General features: G+C 36.9%; 4 protein-coding genes across 4 annotated transcripts in view; 2 read left to right on the top strand and 2 right to left on the bottom strand.

Moving 5' to 3' along the window:
• Window positions 1-73: 73 nt before the first annotated feature.
• LOC128996412 (inactive selenide, water dikinase-like protein) lies at window positions 74-12,260 on the bottom strand. Its single transcript, XM_054421731.1, has 7 exons — window positions 11,805-12,260; window positions 8,533-8,637; window positions 7,600-7,748; window positions 3,987-4,099; window positions 2,056-2,246; window positions 1,252-1,464; window positions 74-625 (listed from the first exon to the last, which is right to left on the bottom strand). Exons 1-7 carry the CDS (start codon window positions 12,088-12,090, stop codon window positions 441-443), a joined length of 1,242 nt encoding a protein of 413 aa, XP_054277706.1. The 5' UTR covers window positions 12,091-12,260; the 3' UTR covers window positions 74-440.
• A 1,086-nt stretch (window positions 12,261-13,346) lies between these two features.
• On the top strand, window positions 13,347-16,418 carry LOC128997698 (tubulin polyglutamylase complex subunit 2-like). The gene is made up of 5 exons (XM_054423356.1): window positions 13,347-13,436; window positions 13,728-13,895; window positions 14,606-14,811; window positions 15,328-15,522; window positions 16,220-16,418. The coding sequence occupies exons 1-5, from the start codon at window positions 13,361-13,363 to the stop codon at window positions 16,361-16,363; spliced, it is 789 nt and encodes a 262-aa protein (XP_054279331.1). The 5' UTR covers window positions 13,347-13,360; the 3' UTR covers window positions 16,364-16,418.
• A 2,867-nt stretch (window positions 16,419-19,285) lies between these two features.
• Window positions 19,286-20,422, top strand: LOC128997395 (uncharacterized protein K02A2.6-like). Its single transcript, XM_054423032.1, has one exon. The coding sequence runs from the start codon at window positions 19,286-19,288 to the stop codon at window positions 20,420-20,422; it is 1,137 nt and encodes a 378-aa protein (XP_054279007.1).
• A 684-nt stretch (window positions 20,423-21,106) lies between these two features.
• Window positions 21,107-23,575, bottom strand: part of LOC128996457 (SID1 transmembrane family member 1-like) — a 43,444-nt gene continuing 40,975 nt past the window's right edge. The window contains exon 17 of the mRNA XM_054421800.1: window positions 21,107-22,929. Within this exon, the coding sequence (XP_054277775.1) occupies window positions 22,867-22,929 (63 nt within the window). The 3' untranslated portion in view covers window positions 21,107-22,866. The remainder of the gene's footprint in view (window positions 22,930-23,575) is intronic.

Here is a 23,575-nt window from a genome sequence, read left to right as displayed (position 1 = left end):
GCCTAGACGTTTTGAATAAATAAAAATAGTGATACACATGTTCACACACAAGGAAAACTAAGGAAAAAGTGAATGAATATAATAGTTTCATTTAATCGCCTTGCAAACATCACAACAGATCAAGAACATAAAACAGGAAAGCGACAGACAAGCGATTAGGCTAATACTTGACTTTGTACAAAATCACTTCAGACAGAGATTACAATTTGTAAAAACATCCATTAATCTATACATATCACTCGAGATGTAATAAATAACTGGTGGTACTCGATGCTAGAACATGACATTTCAATTATAACTGTGATGTAAAAAATGTATTAATAAAAAAATTTAAAATTTAAAAACCGTTCACAATACATAGTTGGTATAAAAATATTAATGTGAAAACAAAACTTACTTAAATCTTACATAATAAACCGGCAGGAATTTTTCACACTAAACTACCACAACTCTCCGTCTTTTTCTTTTGTAGGCACTTCGATGATTCTTGGTTTGTCGATTATCCTGGCTGTTCTATTTCCCTTCTCTACAATTCCTATGATCCATGCCTGATAGCCTTCTTGCTTCTCAATGTCTTTGCAGTATGCAGCAGCCTGTTCACGTGGCAAGCAAATCAGCAGCCCTCCTGTAGAAAACATTAACTATCAGAACATACCCTTGAGGAGCATAGCACATACAGTAAAGCATTGGATAACGTCATAGATAAAACATACTCCCTTAGTAGACTTGTCATCCCTATGGAACAGCTGAATACAATTTAATTGTTAGTTCTGTACATCCAACTGTCGAGGTCGTTTTTTGTTTACAACAACAATTTGTGTAAACAATTGTTTTGTCTAACAACTGTTTCTTTTTTTTTGTTATTTCAGTCATCATTTAAAACCTCATTTAACCAAATAAAATAATAAAATCATAAACAATTACTGGTCTCCTAGTTATATAACCAAATAGTAAAGCACAAATCAAGAAAATAATCCTAAAATAATAGAAACAAAATTCCCAAACAGTGTGGACGTACTTGAACTAGACACGAAAAACAAGCTTCAAAATTTACAATGGGATGAGGAGTCTACTTGTGTTGCTTAGTCTATGATAACGTATTTGACATCTGAAAATAGCCAGCAATCGGTAGTCTACTCTTTGAGAGCCAATCTTAGCTATCCCACTTGACTACCTACAAACAAGTTTGTTCTTATCAGGCCAAGTTCCACTATTATTTTAAAAATAAATAAGTAATCATTAATTACATACCTGAGGTTTCTGCTGAGTGTCCTTGGAGCAGTTGAAACATATTTCCGCAAGCTTTGGCGACAGCAGCCATCTTGGCAATGACAGGCAAGTTGTGTATCACAAACGAGACCTCATTCTTCTGATGCTTAGCTAGAGTCTGTGCGTGTCCTAACAGGCCGAACCCTGTAACATCTGTGGCTCCGTGTGCGTTGTATTTGTGCATCAATCGCGCAGCTGTAACAAACAAATCAAAATTATATTCATATCATGAATTTACTTTTTATCTCTAAGAAGAAATGTAAACCAACTGGATTACCTTTAAACAATAGTTCAGATATTTAATTCCCAATAGAAGATTCACTTTAAGTAAGTTCTTAGCATTTTCTTGTAAAACCCGATTTTTATTTTAAATTTAAGTAGCCTAGTAAAATTTAAATGACCGCCATTTTCAAACAAAAGAAATATTTGTTAGCCTAGTGATAATTTTTTCTTACATAGGGTTTTTAATCTTTAAAATGGAAACTATATTTGATTAAGATACCTATCTTCAATCGTTTTTAAGAGCCTAGATTTAAAACACAAAAAGGCACATATCTAACCTGTTTAAAAAAAACAGGTGATCTGATTTTGAAAAAAAAGTTAAATCTGATTTTAGTTTTATTTTTTGACCCATTAAACCAATTCCTAATTTTTTTGTACTTACGCAACACCCTGTAATAATCATAAATATTTTAAAGATAAGTCACAATTAGATCAACAAGTTGTCTGGTGATTTTCTTAACAATAACTCAGCCTTTCCCTGGATTCGTGGCACTACTAACTCACCGATCCTGTTGAGCCTAGCCATAGAGTCCATCGCCCGTTGGTACGCTTTCCTCACATCCTCCTCAGACACCACCAGCTTTATCCTGTTCCACCTCTCCGGTTGGTCCAGCCACTGGTGTGCGTTCACTGCCACTTGGGTGCCGAGAGGCTTGGTCAGCACCAACACATCACCTACCACAGCGTTGTCTGGCCTAAACAGCAACAACTTGTGTTAGGCATACATCTTCCATGTGATATAGGTCTTGACAATGTACTTATTCTGAGAAACAATGGTTGAAGACTCGTTTCTATTCCAACAAATTTCTCTCAAACAAATTTGTCCAATTTTCCAAGTAGAACTTTACCAATCTGTCTGAAACTCAGCTCAAAACTATGACTAATATAATATAAATACCTCGTCACAGCTCTGTAGTTTCTGTAGATTACAGCTGTTTCGGCATTACAATGCCATCCTCAGATACACATACATCCACCTGAATTGGCGTCGTTAAACTGTACACATACACGAACACGATAAAAACAAGAAACAGGCCTGTCGCGTACATGATTGCTACGAGTACGGAAGCTGACTAATCATGTACGCGACAGGCCTGTCTCTTGTTTTACGTGTTTTTGTGTTTTTATCGTGTTCGTGTATGTGTACAGTTTAACGACGCCAATTCAGGTGGATGTATGTGTATCTGAGGATGGCATTTTAATGCCGAAACAGCTGTAATCTACAGAAACTACAGAGCTGTGACGAGGTATTTATATTATATTAGTCATCAATTCAGCTCAGGGGCTAAACCATGTCTATTGACAAAACTATGAGTTCAACAAAATATATTATCCAGCCTAAACAGTTCATAACAAAGTTTTGAGGCCTATTCAAGAAGTGGTAGAAAAACTCATCAATAATCTGGTGATCAGCAAGAGAAGTGTTACACGATTGCATTAATTTCATTATTTTACCTAAACCGTTTTTTAAAGTAGGTAGCTGTTTCAGTTCAGTTCTTAAAATTGAAAAGTCTCACATAACAGCATTGTTTACTTTCATAACAGCATAGTTTTACTCATAACAACACGGGTAATGGACCAATGAGATTCAAGGATTAAGAAAGAAGTATAATTATAATGATTGGAACTTCAACTAATCAGCTGTTCAGGCCCATTTCATTGTTGAGTGGTGCACATAGTGTTTGGTACAATGCTTCGTTGCATGACTGTCAGTCGCAATGAGAGGTTATAAACGAAAACATAAGGCAACCTCTCTTCGAAATTATAAGTAGTGATTTTTAGTAATTAAAACACTGTTGTAGGTAATGTGGTGTACACAACTTGCGTAAATAGTGTTAAAAACACTTGTAGAAGTTTTTAAGGCGCTCGCCAAGGCTCGTACCTAACATTTTCTACTTGTGTCGTTAACACTATCTTTACGGAACTGTTGCGTAAACTGCTATAATATCATGTTAATGCATGGATGTAATATTTTTAAGAAACCCATCAGGATGCGAACCAAAAGATCACTGCTATAATTCATAGTTGCGCTACTGATCAGCCAACCAATAACAATACTTTTGTCAAATTTAAAATATTATTTCAGGAGATTATTTTATTAATTTAAGCATTTGCCACAATAAATAACATTACAATAGCATTCCATAACTAACCCGTCACAGCAGTACCCAATTCAAAAATCTTTTTTATCACATGTCGACACAATGATGGGAGGACACCAACTAATTCATGCATTAGAAGAAGTCTTTTCTTTTAGAAATAGTTGAGCACAGCTCTAAATGACAATTTATGGAAACAGCTTTTATAAAACAAAGTTTGAGAATCCCTTGATAAATAGAGACATTTAAATCATACATTTGTTCCATCTCAAAAGTTTTAGGGTAGTCAAAGTTTTCCTTCCCACCTTACTCTTAAAATTAGCAATAATTACTTACACAATGTATTCATTTGGTTGACACACTGTGGAGGCAACACCACCAATGGTAACCCAAGGATTCACAACAGTTTGGCCTCCTGTGATCGAGGTTCCAGCTTCCATTGCAGAGTCCTATAAAATATTAAGTTGTAAAATAAATGTAAAGAGGTTTTGAACATTAATTGGAGAGACATATTACAGAAGAAATTCACCACACCAACCCTTTAAGATGGCATAAAAACTTGGAGTAGCCTACAGTCATCTTGTACATTACAAATTTAGCCTACGCTTCTAATTGTTTTTTCCTAAAAGATGTAAACATGTCAAAGATAATGCTAAATGTTTGAAACTAAGGTTTTGTCTCAGCAATAATAGGGACCTATACCCCCACTACAGCAAACCTGCAGACTAGGTAAATTTATATTTCCCTTGTTGGCTTTTCACTAAAAAATATATCCTTAAGCTTGTCAGATTTATTCCTTAATGAAAAAAAAACATTAGTCCTAGTTTTAAGGGAGTGTAGGAGTTTTGCCAACGGGTATCAGGTAGAAAGGGTCCCCATCCATGAATTCCACATACTGCGGAGTTTTGCCAACGGTTGTGGGTTGCGCGAGAGGGGGAGGGGGAGAGAGATTACACGTGACCGTGAGGGTGGCTTCCGCTAGGGGTGGACAAACCAGGCAGGATGCTGACTGTGTTCAAAGTATGTAATGCAGTTATGCACCTCTGACTGTGAAAGGAAATGTATTGAATTTTTAACCTAACCTAACCTAACCTAATCTAACCTAACCTAACCCACTGCGACAAGCGCATGACTGCCAAGCGTAGACAACCCTGACAATCGCTCTCCTTCCGGACGTCACACTCTTTCTCCCACCACCACCGTTGGCAAATCTCCGCACCAAGAGGTGGCCGAAGGCATCCCCCCCATCTACCTGACACCCGTTGGCAAAACTCCGGTTCCCGTTTTAAGGAGCAATTAGGTTTGCCCTTACAAGAAAGGTAGGCCTAGTATCTGTGACAGGTAGCCGAATGAAACAATGAAATGCGCTACAAATAAGTTGTAGCTATATTAAACTTATGACAAAAAATAAGATGTAGCTTCCGACTTATCTACGTTTAGTTTACAAACTTCGAGAAGAAATAGAGAATAGAACTTTGAAATGAGTTGTTTAGATCTACAAAGTTAATGTACAGATTTTCATGATAAATTACATTTTAGAAGAATGGGGGAAACATAGCCTCCCGAGGAGGCTATGGGGAAAGGGGATTCGACGCGGAAATTTAGATGACCGACCAAATTGAATTACCGTAAGAATTTAGACTAACTCAACTGAGTGATCTCTGTCCATAGCCCAGAGTTGGGCGTGGAGGGGAACCAGCCAATCCCGTTGCGGCTATGCCGTGTAACGTCAGTGCAAACACTGGACAGTGCTGCTGTCTAATGATTCCTCAGGGCGTTAGGCAAACTGTAGCTGTGCATTAACTGATTTCATCGAGCGACCTGCTGAGCTGTCTCAGTGAATTCCAGCCACGCACGTTACATTTCTGAGAACGTTGGCCTGGCCTAGCGCTGAGCCACGCTGACGGAATATTCCATGGTGAGGTAACTGGCTGACGCAAAAATTTGGGAGGTTAACAGTCCAATATTTATATTTGAAATAAGCAAAGCTTTTGTGACGGACAGGGTGTCTGGGTAGACCCAACTGTATGATGGGTCTGGGAATTTTTGGGGCCGTTACATATCAAAGTGTGTTTTTAGCGAAAAATTAAAAGCTTATGAAATAAATTTGACCAATTTTGTCAAAATATATAAATAAACAAGCAAACTACATCAGTTGCCTTAGGCTAGGGACACACTCACCTTACCTCAGACTTTTTCACAAAGGCGATACATTGGGGTATATCACACTAGAGTAAAAACGTCCGTGAACGTGTTAACCTATCTAATAAGTTTTTCCCACAAGGTAAGGTGAGCGGAATTTCACAAGATCTTACAAAAGATCTTTCACATTTTCTACATGAAAAATTCTATCAGGGTTGGTACTGATTTTGATAAATGAAATTCCCTGACTTTTCCAGGTTTTTCAGACTGATATTATACTTTTTCCAGGTATACCGTAAGACGATATCGAATAGTCAGAATCAAGAATATTTAGAAAAAATGTAGGCCTAAATAGTTTACTCATAAAACCAATAAGAAAAGAATTAAACATCTGGAATCTGGAAAATTAAGAGTACCAACTAACTTAACCTCACACTTTATGTTCTACTTGGCCTTGACTTGACACTAGCAGATAGACGATACGGTGCTTCTGATACTGATATATAACGATATTTTGCTTGCGATATCATCGGCTTATATCGGAAGAAACATGTGATATTGGAAAAATAACTACCATGCTTGTACAGGAGACAAAAAGTAGTACCAAACTAAACTATTACAGTAAATGTTTCAACAGGATAAAATTTTTTTTTAAACTCCTACAAGTGCAGTTTTTTTTTTTTTTTTTAGTTTATTAAAGGTTGAATCAGTATTGGTATAAATTCAATGAGTAATTGTATTCAGTATCGTATAGAAATTGAAACGATGAATGTAGGCCTATCCTTCCGCGCATCGCAGTACTAGCAGTGTTTCCATACGTGGGATTTTTATCCCGAAAACAGGATTTTTAGAGCATGAGCGGGATTTGAAGGGGATGTGGGATAAAACAGGAGTTTTGGCTATGACGTCCGTTTTTATTTACTATGCTTTATTTTAGTGAAAAACTAACCCCAAAAAATTTAATAGCAATGTTAAAACAACTATTTAATCACAATATGTCTAATTTAACACTCAGAATTTAACATCAAAAATCTTAAGGGCTTAAACGGTATTTCTTAACCCAGTGACCGGGATTATATTCTTTTGGTCGTGTAGAAACACTGGGAGCTCGGTGCGTTCAATTAAAGCCAGTAATCAGAGGGTGATGATAGAATGTCTGTCGATGTTCGATGTTTTTGTTACATCGATGTTTTCGTCAAACTTCGATGTTTTTGACCAAGTATTGAGACGTAGATGCAAAATGTAGCATATCTGTAAAAAATGTAGTCTTTCAAGAGAAATTCCAGATTTTTTCCAAAATTCCCTGACTTTTCCAGACCAACAAAATTCCCTGACATTTCCAGGTTTTCCCTGACCGTACCAACCCTGTCTATTGAATTGAGAAATTGGTTTTTGTCATATCACATTGTAAGTGTTTGCTTAATCAAATGTAGGCTACATTTTAAGGAACTTAAATATAGAAATGAGTTAACTTCCCACACGAGTAGTTGTCAAAGATAAAACTGGAGGAAGTGGTGTCTTAGGTGTGGTTTGGGACATAACCTCTTTTCATTGTACGGTACTTCATGAATGATTAGTCGGTGTCTCAGCCTTGTCTTAATCCCGATTTTCAAACACACAAAGAATAATATTCTTATTTTGAAATTACAGTTAATAAAACATCATCTTAAGTTACAGCACACAACTTCAGAAGTATGTTTTAATAAATTTATTAAAACATACCTCTAAAGTTGTTTTTAGAGTTGTTTTTAAAACATACCTCTCTATATGTTTTTACCAAGATAACTTACATGGATTTAAAACTTACCTTAAAACCTCTCATGACAAGAGGAATCACAACATCCCTCTCTTTTTCAGTCATCTTTGTCGAGACCCCAAGGAGCATCAGCATATTATCCACTTCTGTGACTCCCATCGCATACAAGTCACTTAGCACATTGGCGCAAGCGATTTTCCCTGGAAAATTTGTGGTTAAAATTAATTGAGAATAATTTTGGTTTGAACAAATTAATTGAAAGAAACACATTGTACAGTAGTTGAAACATTTATTTATAGGAAATTTGAAAATAACTAGCCTAATTAAATTAAAGAACAACATTGACATTGGTAGACCTAACAATTTTGAAAAGGAAGGATAGTAATTGAGCAGTTTAATTATTTAACTTAAGTTATCTCGCTGTATTTATTAAGTTAGGTACATTTAAGTTAATTACATCATTGGTAAGGAAATACTATAGATAATTTTTTCAAGTTTCACATAGGATCAGTTTAACCGGACTAGATCGCAGGAAGTAGGCGGTACTGAAACGACTGTTCTCGTGGGAAAGATTTGAGACCAGTGATCACGTGTCTAAATACAATGCTCTCTTAAATTTATGTCAAATATTAGGGTTACAGTATTCAGTGTATGCATTTAATCGGTCAGTTTTAAAAAAATTTTGGGGAAATCGGTTTAACCAGAAAAACCATTATCCGAACTGGCCGCGCTCCGGAGTCTGAATAAGATGGAGTCTACTGTAGTTAATTTATTATACATCTAGAAATTTCAAAGAAAGAAAAAATCTCACCTGTTGAGTCACTGTGTTTAACTTGCCATAACTTAAGTCGAGTAAGCTTACTTGTAGGTTAAAATAAATTGTTAGATTTTTATATAGGCCCCCTAATCTAAATTTTAACTTTGATCATAGAAAATGGGGGTTAAAAAACAATCAACTAATGATAAGATAGTTGTAATTCTTACCCATCATGTAAGGGTCATCGACCAAAGGATAGAAGAAGTCAGTTGTCTGAACAAGGACAAGGCCTCCATTCCGAAGTGGTGTGACTGAAGCATCCATACCAATGCCTGGAAATATGTCAAATTAAATTACAGCTTATATGAATTAGGGAAGAAGTAGGTAAGATTGGAAACAACTTGCACGTTATTTACAATTCACTCAAAACCTGATAAGCCTAGTTAACTGTGTGAATTATCTGAACTAGACTTGCCACAATACGGTTTTATGACTTGAATAAAATAAGGTTCAGCATAATTTTAAGGATTAAAAACATTTTGAATAGGCCTAACTTAACTTAGGTACAATAGATAGGCTAGGTAACCTTAAAATATGTCTTGGGCGTACGACATGTTTAAAATTATGTAAGTTGGGGTTATGGAACACTAAACTCAAAACTTCTTTTGGTTTTGAATCCATCATTAAGTTAGGCCTGTTTTAAACACCAAACAACAATTTTAAAGTGTTTGGCTAACTTAATGGATACCACATAGCATTTTGGACATTGGTTTTCACACAATCAACACGTAACATATGCGCCATGCGGCAGTGGGCTAAGTTTAGGAGAGCAGTTGAGTCTTTTCAGGCATCCGGTGCGAATTCCCACCGGACATGTGGAGTCAACACCGGACTTAGTTAAGTTACTAGCAAAGGGCTATTGCTATTGGTGTGAACCTGGCAATAACTCCAGCCATAAATAGTGCGCGCGCCCGAAAAAATCTATTGCTGGCCGTTTTGCGGCAAAATACGGCCGCGTAACATATTACCGATGATGTCACCAGATAGAGGACACTGTAACGAACACGACAGTATCAATATCATGTACCTGGGGGATAAGAAAGAGGGGGTAAACTCAGCAATAAGTAGAGCGCGCGCCCGAAAAAATCTATTGCCGGACGTTTTGCGGCAAAATACGACCGCGTAACATGAAACCGATAATGTCACGAGATAGAGGTGACTTTAACGGACACGACAGTATCAATATCATGTACCTGGGGGATAAGAAAGGGGGGGGGGGTAAAGTCAGCAATAAGTAGTGCGCGCTCCTGAAAAAATCTATTGCTGGCCGATTTGCGGCAAAATACGGCCGCGCAACATATTACCGATAATGTCACCAGATAGATGACACTTTAACGGATGTGACAGTATCAATATCATGTACCTGGGGGATAAGAAAGGGGGGGTAAAGTCAGCCATAAGTAGTAGGCGCGCCCGAAAAAATCTATTGCTGGCCGATTTGCGGCAAAATACGGCCGCGTAACATATTACCGATGATGTCACCAGATAGAGGAGACCTTAACGGACACGACAGTATCAATATCATGTACCTGTGGGATAAGAAAGAGGGGGTAAAGTCAGCAATAAGTAGAGCGTGCGCCTGAAAAAATCTATTGTAGGCCGATTTGCGGCACAATACGGCCGCGTAACATGAAACCGATAATGTCACCAGATAGAGGAGACTTTAATGGACACCACAGTATCAATATCACCTGGGGGATAAGAAAGGGGGGGTAAAGTCAGCAATAAGCAGAGCGCGCGCCCGAAAAAATCTATTGCCGGCCGTTTTGCGGCAAAATATGACCGCGTAACATGAAACCGATAATGTCACCAGATAGAGGTGACTTTAACGGACACGACAGTATCAATATCATGTACCTGGTGGATAAGAAAGGAGGGGTAAAGTCAGCAATAAATAGTGCACGCTCCCGAAAAAATCTATTGCTGGCCGATTTGCGGCAAAATACGGCCGTGTAACATATTACTGATGATGTCACCAGATATAGGACACTTTAACGAGTATTTATCACCGACGACACGACATAACCCCTAACTGGTGTTTTGTTGACCGATAACAGACGACAACATCGACAACTATAGACCGGCTCAACAGGTGAATTTCGATCAACAAAACAACATTTCATCAGCAATTGCATCAATACAATCAATCAACAATAACAGCTATAAAACTATGACATGCAATAACAATAACAATGCAGAATGACCATGACTAACCATAACAATGCATAAAGAATATAATAACAATAACAATGATATTAGTATATCTGAATCATTTAGCGTAGTATGTCTGAGTTTTAACTGTAATCTAATGATAGTAGTGTAGTTCCTCAAGTCTAAGGTGTAAACTGTATTTGGATGTATAAGTGTAATTGGGTGTGAATTAATTAATCGTGTAGAATTTTGTGTTTAAGGGAGGCTAGACTGTCGCTGTAGAGGTCAACATGAGTTGAGAATTCGTTTTAATGTTGATAAATTGATCATTAAAAGCCGTGACAACTTACGACTAGACTGGTTGACGATCCTTTTGTATCACCAACTTTTACTATAAAGTATTATAATCCTATTATGCGCAGCCACTCAAGTCGCGCAGATTTTTTCGGGCGCGAGCACTACTTATGGCTGACTTTACCCCCCCTTTCTTATCCCCCAGGTACATGATATTGATACTGTCGTGTCCGTTAAAGTGTCCTCTATCTGGTGACATTATCGGTTTCATGTTACGCGGTCGTATTTTGCCGCAAAACGGCCGGCAATAGATTTTTTCGGGCGTGCGCACTACTTATTGCTGACTTTACCCTTTTTTCTTATCCCCCAGGTACATGATATTGATACTGTCGTGTCCGTTAAAGTGTCCTCTATCTGGTGACATCATCGGTAAGTAATATGTTACGCGGCCGTATTTTGCCGCAAAACGCTCAGCAATAGATTTTATCAGACGCGCGCACTACTTATGGCTGGAGTTAATTGCCAGGTTCACACAAGTCTATTGCTTCCTATCGGGGGGGGGTTTCACATGGTCTGGCAGGTGCCGCACGGTCCGGCCTCTAACTTAGGTTAAGTTAGAGGCCTAGAGAGAGGAATACAAAGGCAGAAACCAGAACAGGGAATTCTCTAGAACCCCCGGTGAGGAACTGCAACAAATCTGTCAACGCTAAGGCATTACTTCAAAAACATTACTGATAGGATAATAGGACACCAGGAAATTAGCAGCAAAAGCAATCATCATCCTAGAAAAACTGGAACGTGACATAGGCCTGGAGGGTAGCCTACCTAAGTTAGTAGACCTAGCCTATGACAACCTGTGTTGGACTAATTACGGGTACCTAGGCTATTAAACTTTTAAGCAGACGCCTAGGCCTATAGATCTGTATGAACCTGGGTCTTAGAGGCACAAAAGGCCTAGGCTAAGAAAACAAGATAAGTTAATAAGAGTACTTACCATATCTTGGGATGGCCATATGCATAAAATGGGCGTGTTCATGATCTTGAGAATTGTTTTCATCATGTTGAAGCCCTTCCAACAGTTTTGAGAGGACCTCCTGTGGGACTTTGCAGCCTCTGCCCTTCAAATCAGCAAATCGAGTAAGCCGGAAAGAAGGCTCCAAATCATGAGCAGCTGGATCAAAAGGTCGTCTCAACGCTAAGGCATTTTGATTACCACCGAGCTCTAACTGTGCAGCAGCCAACGATTCCTGAGAAACAGGCGTCGCCTGTAGCTCCGTCATCGTTGGTTGATAATTAACCTGGGCGAAAATGGTTGCGGCTATTAAAAACCCTTAAAAAATAAAACCCAAGGCTCGAAGCCTTCGAAATTACCCCACGCTGAATCAAACTATTGCCTGCTCCGGCCGGCAACACAATGGCGTTCTGCCAAAAGTAAAACAACTGGAATAAAACAAAAAGTAGAAGAAAGAACAGATACAATGTGCAAGACAAAATACGCCGACTTTTAAATTAAGGTTATTCCCGCACTAAAATTTCTAGTGTTTATACAGAAATCTCAATATCATTGGTTGGAATCAGTAAGTTCAAGGAGCGTTGTTAAAATGTTCTCCGCATCACGGAATTGTGTAATATTCGAACTATTCGAAGTGGAAAGTGGCATGTGAGAAACACTCGTTAGCCAACAAAAAACGTACCATAACAAGTTTTGTAACATACTATAATGAATTATCATTCATGATTCTTAGGTATAACAATTACCAGTGGTGTTCCAAATACTTGATAAATATAAAAATTTACTCATTATGTAAAAAATGTATATAAATACATCATTTCTTAGGAAATTATATGTTTTTGTAATTCTCTCTTTGCGCATCTATTGGTCAATTGTTTAGAAAAAAATAAAAATGAAGTTTTAATAAATTCTGGCAACTTTATTGTATTATTTTGAATTTTGTATGAAGAAACAATACTGCATAGCAAGATAACCAACATATTCAACGAATATCAGTCGGGTGTTTCCGACTGAACTAAAACATGCTTTGCTAGTATTCGTGGTTCACCTCCTTCACTAAAGGGTAAAAAGGTCGATATAAGCATTGATTATACATCTTCATGTATAATCAATGATACATGTAATCAATGATCCAAGAAGGATATTTAATTTTCACAAGTCTACTTGCACTCATAGTCTATATAGTCATTATTTACGAATTCATTGTGATGCTTAGAAAACCAAAACCAATATGATATTATCTATGCAAATAAAATTACTAATAAACATCATGGTGGAAGGAAAATACATGAATAAACATAAAATAACATATAACATTACCATAAAAACAATCATGATATAACCATAGCTACTTCTGCCAGAAGAGTTTTCATTTTCCTGTATAAAGTATTACAGTACTGGCATCCAAATACCAATAGTGAGCGAGAAGTCCAAAGCAATAGTGTCTCTATGACAACAGCTGTTGCTGAATCAATGGCGCTAAATTGAAAATCCATTGAACTCATGAGTGAATTGTTTTTCAATTATTACAAAAGAAAATGACTTTTGTGGTTGATGTAGTTTCGGAGGACTCTTTCTATGAGAACATTTGCTTAGGTTTGACAAAACTTTTAGGTGAGATTTTATGAAGTACAACATCTAACTAAAGTAAGCTACCTACTTATACTCCAGTATAAAATTGTACCTACGAAACCAATTGAAATGCTTAATTAAATTTTAATGTGTTTATTTAATCATCAGCACGTTGAAGCATTAGTCTGATTTGACCAATGAGAAATTTAAGAGAAGAAAGTGTGGTTACAATCATAGATCTGTTGAGTTATGTATGATGAAATTATGGGTTTAATTTGATAAAATACAACTATATTATAGGCTAGTAATTTATATCATTTTTACACTCCACAGAAAACACACCTGGAGTCCAGGGTATAGAGCTGGAGAAACGTCTTCCATGCGAGCGGATGTTAATCTCATCTTGGGAACAGAGACATCTGTGTTCCTTACCAGAAGACGTCCGACAATTCTACTCCTCTACCGATGGTTTTAGACTTATATGGAACTATGAGTATGCAGGTAAAGAAGTTTTTGCATTTTCTTGCTGAAAGGAGTGAATTATAAATTACAACCGATAACTATAAATTTGAAAACCACACACTAAATTTTTATGTTCCTAATTAGGAAAACTTTGATATCCAACTCTTTGATAGCCAAAATTAAACTAAACAAAACCCAATTTTATATATGAATTCTCTTAATTGATAATACAATGGAGTCGGATATCAAAGTTATGCTCTGAACTAATGGGCTTTGCTAGTGCTAGGGAATTGTTTTAAAATATTTTAGGACAGATGATATTAAATTGATGAAAAGAAAATACTTACTGGAAGTGGTCATTCTCTTTCCAGACACTATTTGGCCTCATCTGCATAGGCAGGGTCTAAATTAACCAAAAATCTTCGTGTTGCACCAACCCAACAACATTATAGGTTGTGGTAATAGCCTATTTTTTTTTCTTTCAGGAGTTTTGTTTATTGTTTCGACTAGAATACAGTTCTCCGTTTGGTTTTTCTTAAGTGGTTTTCCAGCTTCGGATGGGTTTGTGTACTCATCTTGATATAATCAGATTTCTCACCTTAAGTACAGGAGCAAATTCCATTTCCCAATACTTTGTAAAAACATTGTAGCCTACAAAGTTTAATGGAAAATGTCCACAATAGCCTAACCCCAAAAATAACATGGTCAAGACTCAAGGCTATTGATACTGATAATGGAAGAGTGTGCAGGTGAAATACTCCCGATTGGCAATCTAAGGATCAACTCGATAGCAGAGCTGAAACGATTGGCTGGTGTGAAGACATCGGGAGACACAGATTGTCCAAACCTTCTTGACATTGAGATATGTAACGTCTCTGAGCCGAGATCACCCAAACCTAACTTCGGACCAAAGTGTAAAATATTTGAACTCGACCCTTGTCAAAATGTTGCAAAAGTGAGTCTCTTTTTACTGTCTTTAATTAAAATTTTTTATTTTATTTAACTGCTTGGGCATATATTTTAAGTGGAAGTTTCAGTTAAATTAACAACTTTGTAGCACTAGAAAGTTGTTCTTGACTATAATTTGTTTTTGTTATTTCTTTAACATCTACTATCTACACTGTATTTTCGTTAAGCTGGTTAAATAGTCCTAATATAAAAAAATCTTTTGAATCTGTTCTAATATTTTTTATCAAAGCAGCATGTGCACAATTATTAACATTGTTTTCTAGTGCTAAACCTTGACAAAAAATATGTATGTAATGGAGTGAAATAGTAGAGTAGAGAGAGGATGGCTGAGCAAAGTGAGAATTTGGACAATGGTCAGGGTTAAATGACAGGTTCGTTTGGTTTATCTTAGAAGTGGTGTGGAAGATGATACTGTATAACCTATGGGGGATTAAGTACATGATATTTCCTCTTTTGAGTTGTTGATTCATTGTCGGAATTACATTTCACAAATCCTCAACAGGTTTGCCTCGTTTACATGGAGAAACCAGAAGGTGACACGAAGAAGGAGCCGAAGATATGGCTGTTGGATCGCAGCTATGAGTGGCACTTTCTGGCTGAAAGTTTCACTCAATACTTCCGCATGATGTTGGTCCATCAAGGTCTACCTCAGTGGCAATTCAGGTTTACACCCATGGGGCTAACACCATGGGCCGAGGTGAGTGACCACCATGGTACCATGGAAGTTGGAAAAATAGAGCGCTGCCAAGGTGTAACCTTTTTGGAATGTTATAGAAGCTAAACTTATTGCGCATTAAGTCATGAATTTTCTGATGATATTGAGGAAAGGTTCAATTACCTTCTACCGAATACACATGACACACATGTACTTTTATCAACTTTGACAATTTTCATACACAATGATAAAAAATTAAAGAAGGTCCTGAGGCGCAAGAGGTCAACCAACAACCAATAACACCAGGCATCAGGTGTGTTGGGGGCGCAAGGAAGAGGAAGCTTCTAGAACAAGGTAGGTGGAGGGGGGCACAGTTAACTCTCCGACCAGCGCATCAAATGCAAACTGCGGGTCTGAATTAGCATCCTTGTGTACCGCCTGAAAAAAAAAAGTTGGAGACCTCGGGGATACATTAAGATAAGTTCCAGACAGTTGATAGCACACAACAGGTTTACAAAACAATTCATTTGTTATTTGGCCCTACAAGGGGCTTCTTCGGAAGAAAGTAGTAAGCATGTGCTACTCTCCCCAGACCCCAAGAGTGAGGGCGAGAGATTAATGTCAAAATATAAAGCTGATAACTTATAATGAATATACTCAGATATTTCTTCTGATTTTTTACAACTGTATGAAAATACAGGTCAGAGTTGACATTTGATGTTTCCTGTTTTCCTTCCAGCAAATGATGTTCATGATTTGTCCTCATCTCTTGGCGGAACAGGATGTACGAAGTCCTCGCTTTGATCCAACTCTGAACCAAATCGACCCTAGTGTGTTCAAAACAAGAAGCAAAAGCTCCAAACAGAAGAAGCCTGAAAAGTAGCTTAAACTAATTCCTCCGATTAGCTGTAGCTGTTTGATTAAATTAATAACTTGTTTCAGACTAACACTGTGTAGTGTCATTCATATGCCTTTGCATTTAACATATGTTTTATAATTTAGTTTGTTGTTGTTGTGATGATGACTCTTGTTGAATAATAAACACATTCTTTACTTGCAGCATTTATTAGTATTTTATATTATCTTACATGGTGTCAGGTTGTGAAATAAACATTTAAAATATGCCAAGACCTAACAAGAAATCTTCTAGAAAGTCCAAAAAGGAAGAGGACGAGTTTACAACTGAAGATTCTGGAGATGAGGCAGTTGGTCCACGACATAGAAGTAAGTTTCAAATAGGCTCTGATAAATCTATGAAAATGATTAGTACCCAATCAAAGCCAGCACCAATAGTGATAGGTCTACAGGCACCACTAAGTGCTCCTGAAATATTTGATTTTACCAACCCAGCTATGTGGCCTGTATGGATTAAGCGGTTTGAACGTTACAGGCAGGCATCGGAGTTGTATCTTAAACCGGACCACCAGCAAATAAGCACCCTTTTATATACTTTAGGGCAGGAAGGTGAAGGTCTTTTTGAAACATTTGGACTAGGTGAAGAAAAAGAGTTAAGTTATGAGGATGTAGTAAATGCCTTTGCGAGGTACTTAGACCTTAAAAGAAATTTGGTCTACGAAAGAGCTAAATTTCTAAAACGTAGGCAAAGTGCAGGTGAACCGGTGGATGCTTTTGTCAATGACTTGCACAAACTCGCGGAAAGTTGCGAGTTTGGACAGCTCAAAAACAGTTTAGTACGAGACTTAATTGTTATTGGTGTTCATAACCAAAACTTATCAGAGTCTCTACAATTAGACGAGTCATTGACCCTTCATAAAGCAATCACGAGAGTACGTCAAGCAGAAGCAATGTCTAAACAGCAAGCTGTAATTAGAGATAAACCATCCAGGGAAGATGTATTTGGGGTAAGTTCAAAACCTTTTGATAATAATAAACGTGTGGCTCAAACTACTAAAACATTTTCCTGTCGTCGCTGTGGAACAACTCATGGCCCTCGGGAATGTCCTGCTTTTGGAGAAAAGTGTTCCAAGTGCAAATTTCGTGGTCACTTTGCAAAATGTTGTCCAAACAAACCAAAGGAGGTAAAAGAGATTAAGGAAGTTGACTCAGACGATTTGATTGATTCAAAAAAAGGACATTTAGGTGAAGTAAACTTTAAGCAAGGTGAATGTCCGAGTGTAGTGGTAAAGGTAAATAGTCAACCAGTAGAGTTTAAGATGGACTCTGGGGCAGACGTTTCTGTTATGGGAAGTACACTTGCACTTGACCTCAAACTTGTAATCCGTCCTACCCATAAAGTTCTTTTTGGGCCGGGCCAGACTAAATTGACTGTTGTGGGTGTCTGTTCAGCTGAAATTATGTATGGCAATAAGCTAATATTAGAAGACATATATGTCTTGCCGTCCCAAAGTACACCTCTAATGAGTAGAAATGCATTGTTGAAACTGGAGTTACTTACGTTTAACGTTAATCTTGTAGATGGTGAATCACTCCAGAGTCAATATCCAAAAGTGTTTGAGGGCATGGGTAGAATGAATCATCCATACAAGATTAGGCTGCACGAAGATGCAAAACCTTATGCTGTTATGTCACCGAGGAGGGTGGCTTTCTCGCTCCACAAACAGGTTAAATATGAATTGGACAGGATGCTTGCTGATGGTGTAATAGAACCAGTAACTGAACCTACTGACTGGTGTTCTCCCGTAGTAGTGGTTCCAAGGAGTGATGGTAGAATTAGACTCTGTGTTGATTACACAAAATTGAACCAACATGTGAAAAGAGAATTGTTGCAGCTTCCATCAGTGGATGAGTCTCTAGCTAAGTTGGAAGGAGGTAAGCTTTTCACTAAGTTGGATGCTGCCAATGGATTCTGGCAGGTTCCACTTTACAGTGATTCATTTAAACTCACCACGTTCATTACACCGTTCGGGCGATATTTCTTCAAGAGACTTCCGTTTGGAATCTGTTCTGGACCGGAGGTTTTCCAATTCCGACTGAGTCAAATGCTTTCAGATATCCCAGGCGTAGTGAATCAAGCGGATGATATCTTGATAATGGGGAAGACAGAAGCAGAACATGACAGCAGAGTAAAACTGGTACTAAAGAGACTCTCAGAAAATGGTATCACGTTAAACAAAAACAAATGTAAGTTTGGAGTAGAAAGTGTGATTTTCCTCGGACACGTTGTCTCATCGCAGGGAGTCAGTATTGACCCAGAGAAGACTAAAGCTATTCTGGCCATGAAAAGCCCCCAGAGTATAACGGAGGTTCAACAGTTTTTGGGAATGATAAACCAATTAATGAAGTTCGTTCCTCATCTAGCTGAAAAAACAGCACCAATCAGAAGTCTCCTTAAAAAAGGAGTTGAATGGACTTGGGATGAGCCTCAAGAACAAGCTTTTAAGGAATTGAAGAAGGTCGTAGCTAATGATACTGTATTGGCCAACTACAACAGAGAAGCGAAAACCCGTGTAATGGCAGATTCGTCATCTTATGGTTTAGGGGCAGTGATCGAGCAGTTTGATGGAAAGGATTGGCGTCCATTAGCATTTGCATCGAGGACATTAACAGAAACAGAGTCAAGATATGCTACCATTGAAAAAGAAGCTCTCGGCTTAACTTGGGCTTGCGAAAGATTTTCTAGCTTTATTCTTGGTAAAAGGTTCCAGCTTTACACAGATCATAAGCCTCTGACTGAGATAATGGGTTCAAAGCCGATCTCTGATCTTTCTTCTCGGCTGCAACGTTTTCGTATGAGATTACAAAATTTTGACTACGAAGTTGTTCACATCCCGGGGAAAGAAATGTAACTGCAGATTTACTATCAAGAAGCCCTGAAATTTCACCAATGGATCGGGAGAATGAGGTTATCGAGAATCTGGAGGAAGAAATGTTTGTAAGAAGCATAATTGATGCATTGCCTTGTTCTGATAAACGGCTGTTGGAAATTAAGAATGCCCAACATGAAGACCCGGAAGGACAGGAGCTCTTAAAATGCATCCAAGAGAATACATGGCGGAAAAATTCGATATTCTGGAAGTATCGCAATGAACTCACTTTGGAAGATGGATTAATTGTTAAGGGAAGGAGGATGTTCATTCCAAAGGCCTTGAGAAAAGAAATCTTATCAAGATTACATGAGGGACATTTGGGTATAGTGAAATGTCGGCGGCGTGCTCAAGAATCTGTTTGGTGGCCAGGCTGTTCAACAGAAATTAGTACTACAGTGGAAAATTGTCCAACATGTATAGAACACAGACTACAGCGAAAGGAGCCTCTGATGTCTACACAGCTTCCTCAAGAGCCTTGGACCCATTTATGTGCAGATATTTTGAAATGTAACCAAAACTGGTATTTGGTAATACAAGATTATTTCTCACGATTTTTAGAGCTCATCGAACTCAATACTTTGGCTTCAGCGGCAGTTATTGGAAGGATGAAAAACATTTTTGCACGACACGGGATCCCTCTAGAAATTCGTACAGATGGAGGTACTCAGTTTACTTCTGACGAGTTCAGAGGTTTCGCAAAAGAGTACGGATTTAGAGCTGTAACTAGTAGTCCACACTTTCCTCAATCAAATGGAGAAGCTGAAAACGCTGTATCTATAGCCAAGAGGATTCTACTAAAGTGTCCGGATCCCAATCTTGGTCTATTAGCTTACAGGACCACCAAATTGGAATCGGGGTTATCACCTGCAGAGCTGCTGTATGGTAGAAAACTAAGAACAACTTTACCTTCTCTCAACGACTTTCAAGTGGTTGGAAAAGATCAAATAGAATCCTTTCGAAACTGCGACAAGAGAATAAGAGACAGAGTCAAGAAAAACTTTGACAACAGAAGAGGCGTCAAAGAACTTCCACCTTTAGCAGTAGGAGAGAGAGTCTGGGTTAAAGATATTAGTGCGAAAGGAACCATAAGAACAACAACCAATCTACCTCGATCCTACATAGTATTATTGAGTAATACCACCAATAAGATATGAGTAAATATAATGAGGAAGGGGAGATGTAGTGTCATTCATATGCCTTTGCATTTAACATATGTTTTATAATTTAGTTTGTTGTTGTTGTGATGATGACTCTTGTTGAATAATAAACACATTCTTTACTTGCAGCATTTATTAGTATTTTATATTATCTTACACACTGTATTCACAAAATTTAAAGCATTGTCAGACAAAAGGTTTTGAATAGCAGTCAATAGTCATACAAAACAATAACTGTAAAACTATGTTATGTTGAAATTTTTTTCTGTATATGACTATGAGAATTTAATTTACCAATGGTCCAAACAACCATTAATGTGCAGTGTAGTGGTAGAGAACTGGGCTTTGGTCCCCGATGTCCCTGGTTCAAATCCTACCAATTACCAATGTATTTAATTAGCTATGTGATAACAGTGCTACCCTCTAGGTCTAGCCTGAATTAATTTGTTAAACGGTTTCTAATGTCGACAGCCTAATGTCCATAGAATGTGAAGGTGGGGCATTAAAACAAAATTAATACAATACATATTATATGCAAACTCGGTCAAAAATACTTTGTATTTACTTTTTAAAGACTTGAGTACCTACTTTCTTTTTTGCATGTTTCAATTTATTAAATTAATAATGAAACGGTTGTTGGTAATGTGTTTCAATCCCCCCCCCCCCTACATTGTGGCAGATTTTTAAAATAATTAAAAAATTAAAAATTCAGTTCCCTGTGAATTTGCAAATTAAGGATCGTCAATAACAATAACTTAACTAAAACCAGTTTTGCAGCAAAACAACTTACTGTTAACTTTTACAAAGGCTTGAATTCATAATACATTTCATTTTTAAATACAGTGTATTTGGTAAAAACTATAATAAATGGTATAAATTAAAGGTGAAGGTTTATAAAAAAATATTTTGGCCTAAACAGAAAATATCACACTTCTACCACTACTACTTAATACAAAATGATAATGATATATTTTCATAAAATGAATATTTTATCATTCAAGAATGGGAACATGATTAAACTATTATGACAATATTGAATAAGCTTTAAAGAAGCTGAATCATACTTATGTATAGAATTACATCTTTATAAATCAACATAAAAGATCTGTTAACACATTTTTGCAGCATATAAAACCATCCTCTATTTAAAGCTTCACAAGAACTCTAGTTAAGGAGTCACAAAAAAAAAATAAGGAAGAAAACAAAAAATATTACATTGTCTTTTTAATAAATGTCATTTTCCAGCCAAAACTCACGATTTCCAGAGAAAAGTTAATGATTAAATAAAATCTAACTATAAAAGCATATTTGTTATACATTTTAAACTAAGTAAATAGTTCATACAATGACAAGTCTAAGTTTTAAATTTTGGAAACTTGAAAGTTTTTTTATTTTTTAAATGGGTATGACTGTGTTAAAAGCTAAAAAAATGACCTGAGCTTTGCAAAGCAATTAACAACAGTCGTATGGATATTTTACATAAATTACATCATTCGACTTATCATAAAATTGTTTCAAGTAAAGTACAATAAAACCCTGATAAACCAAAATAAAGGGGGCAAACCATTTTGTTAACCAATGGTAGGAACTAAAGGGCTATGTCTACTTAAGGAGATCTTCAACAATAGTCGCTTCTGTTATTTCAATTGCTGCCATTTTAAAATCTACTGTGTTCAAAAATCTGTTTATCAAAATAATCATCTATTTCCTCAACATATATCTATTTGTATGAGATCCATGTCGTCGCTACATTAATAATAATACAAGAAATAAAGAATGTAATACACTATCACATTCTGTTAGGTACCTAAGCCGAACACACTACTCATTATGATGGTTTTGGTTAACCCGGGTTTCGGTTGACTGGGATCTGGGTTAAAAGGGTTTTACGGTACTAGTAAAATATTACCTATGTACTCTTGAAGTTTGTATCTTTATTTTAATGGGTGTGATTTTACTTGTTTAGTTTTAGTGACTTTTGCCCTGAACATTTTTTATTATGGCAATAAACAATTCTGATTCTGATTTCCCTACTTGATAAGTGACAAAATATTCTATATCCACTAATTCCACCCTTTTTTCTGCCATAATACCTAAATATAAAATCTTCATAAATAATCTTAAATAAACATCTTACAAAGCAACATAGTTATTTCAAAATATGATTTGCTATACATAAAGGATATACATAAAAATAGCCAACTTATTGTATCTTCATAGTTATTTTCCAAATACTAACCAAACTATGGTAAGAATCTAGGAATATCACATTGCAAATATTAATAGTAAAAAATAAGTATTTACACTCTTTCAATTTTAACTACACTACCTACTCTTAAAAAAGGCAACTCGGTATAAAATAAACTATTGTACGGTTTTACACTCTTCTTCTCACTGTACTCGTGTAAAACAATCCAATAGACGGTTAGTAGAGGCGGGGTTTAAAACACGGATATCTCTCTTCTATCTTTTTCCGCTAAATCATCATCCAATGTCAGGAGAATCTGAAAATATTTCAACTTGTTCAAACCCTCTTCAAATGGATACAAAGTGAACCATTTCTAACAAATTCCATGCTCAAGTCGAGCAGGTAAAGTTTAAAGCACTTGATGAAGGTTCAAACTGTTTTGACTATGAATATCACTCCTTGATCCATAAGTCAATGTACAAAGCTGCGCTCAGCTGTTCTTGATCTAGGCACATAATACGACATTCCCAGCTTATGTCAGCTGGTCTTAAAGCAGTAACAAAATTCACTTAATCAACTCCACACTCATGGTGCCAATGTCGTTCAATAAGTATTTCATAAATCGAGGAAAGACCAATTATTGGTAATAAAGGAGTCATTCAAATGAGGAAATGTGAACTTGTCCAACAACCACTGATTTTTGTCCTGAGAGATTCAAATAACGAAGAAATAAATCTAAATATTAGTGAGTAAATTGGATAAAAGTGTGATTATTTAATCCCAAACCCTTTTTTCCATGCAAATCCATCTACTGGCAAAGGATTACAATAGTTAATGGTCCCCATTTGCACAAAAACCTTTTCACAGAACAGAACGTTATTGATTATATTGTATTGAGTGTTACGACTTTCCCTCACATTAAATTGGAAGCAACAGAGCAGGGAAGTAATAGCTTACTTGGA

This window comes from Macrosteles quadrilineatus, unplaced genomic scaffold, assembly GCF_028750875.1.
Source record: "Macrosteles quadrilineatus isolate MER2022 unplaced genomic scaffold, UCM_ALF_1.0 Scaffold_6__1_contigs__length_79288215, whole genome shotgun sequence".
Taxonomy (NCBI): domain Eukaryota; kingdom Metazoa; phylum Arthropoda; class Insecta; order Hemiptera; family Cicadellidae; genus Macrosteles; species Macrosteles quadrilineatus.
The sequence above is the reverse complement of the archived record's forward strand: the minus strand, read 5'-3'. Positions and strand labels throughout refer to the sequence as shown.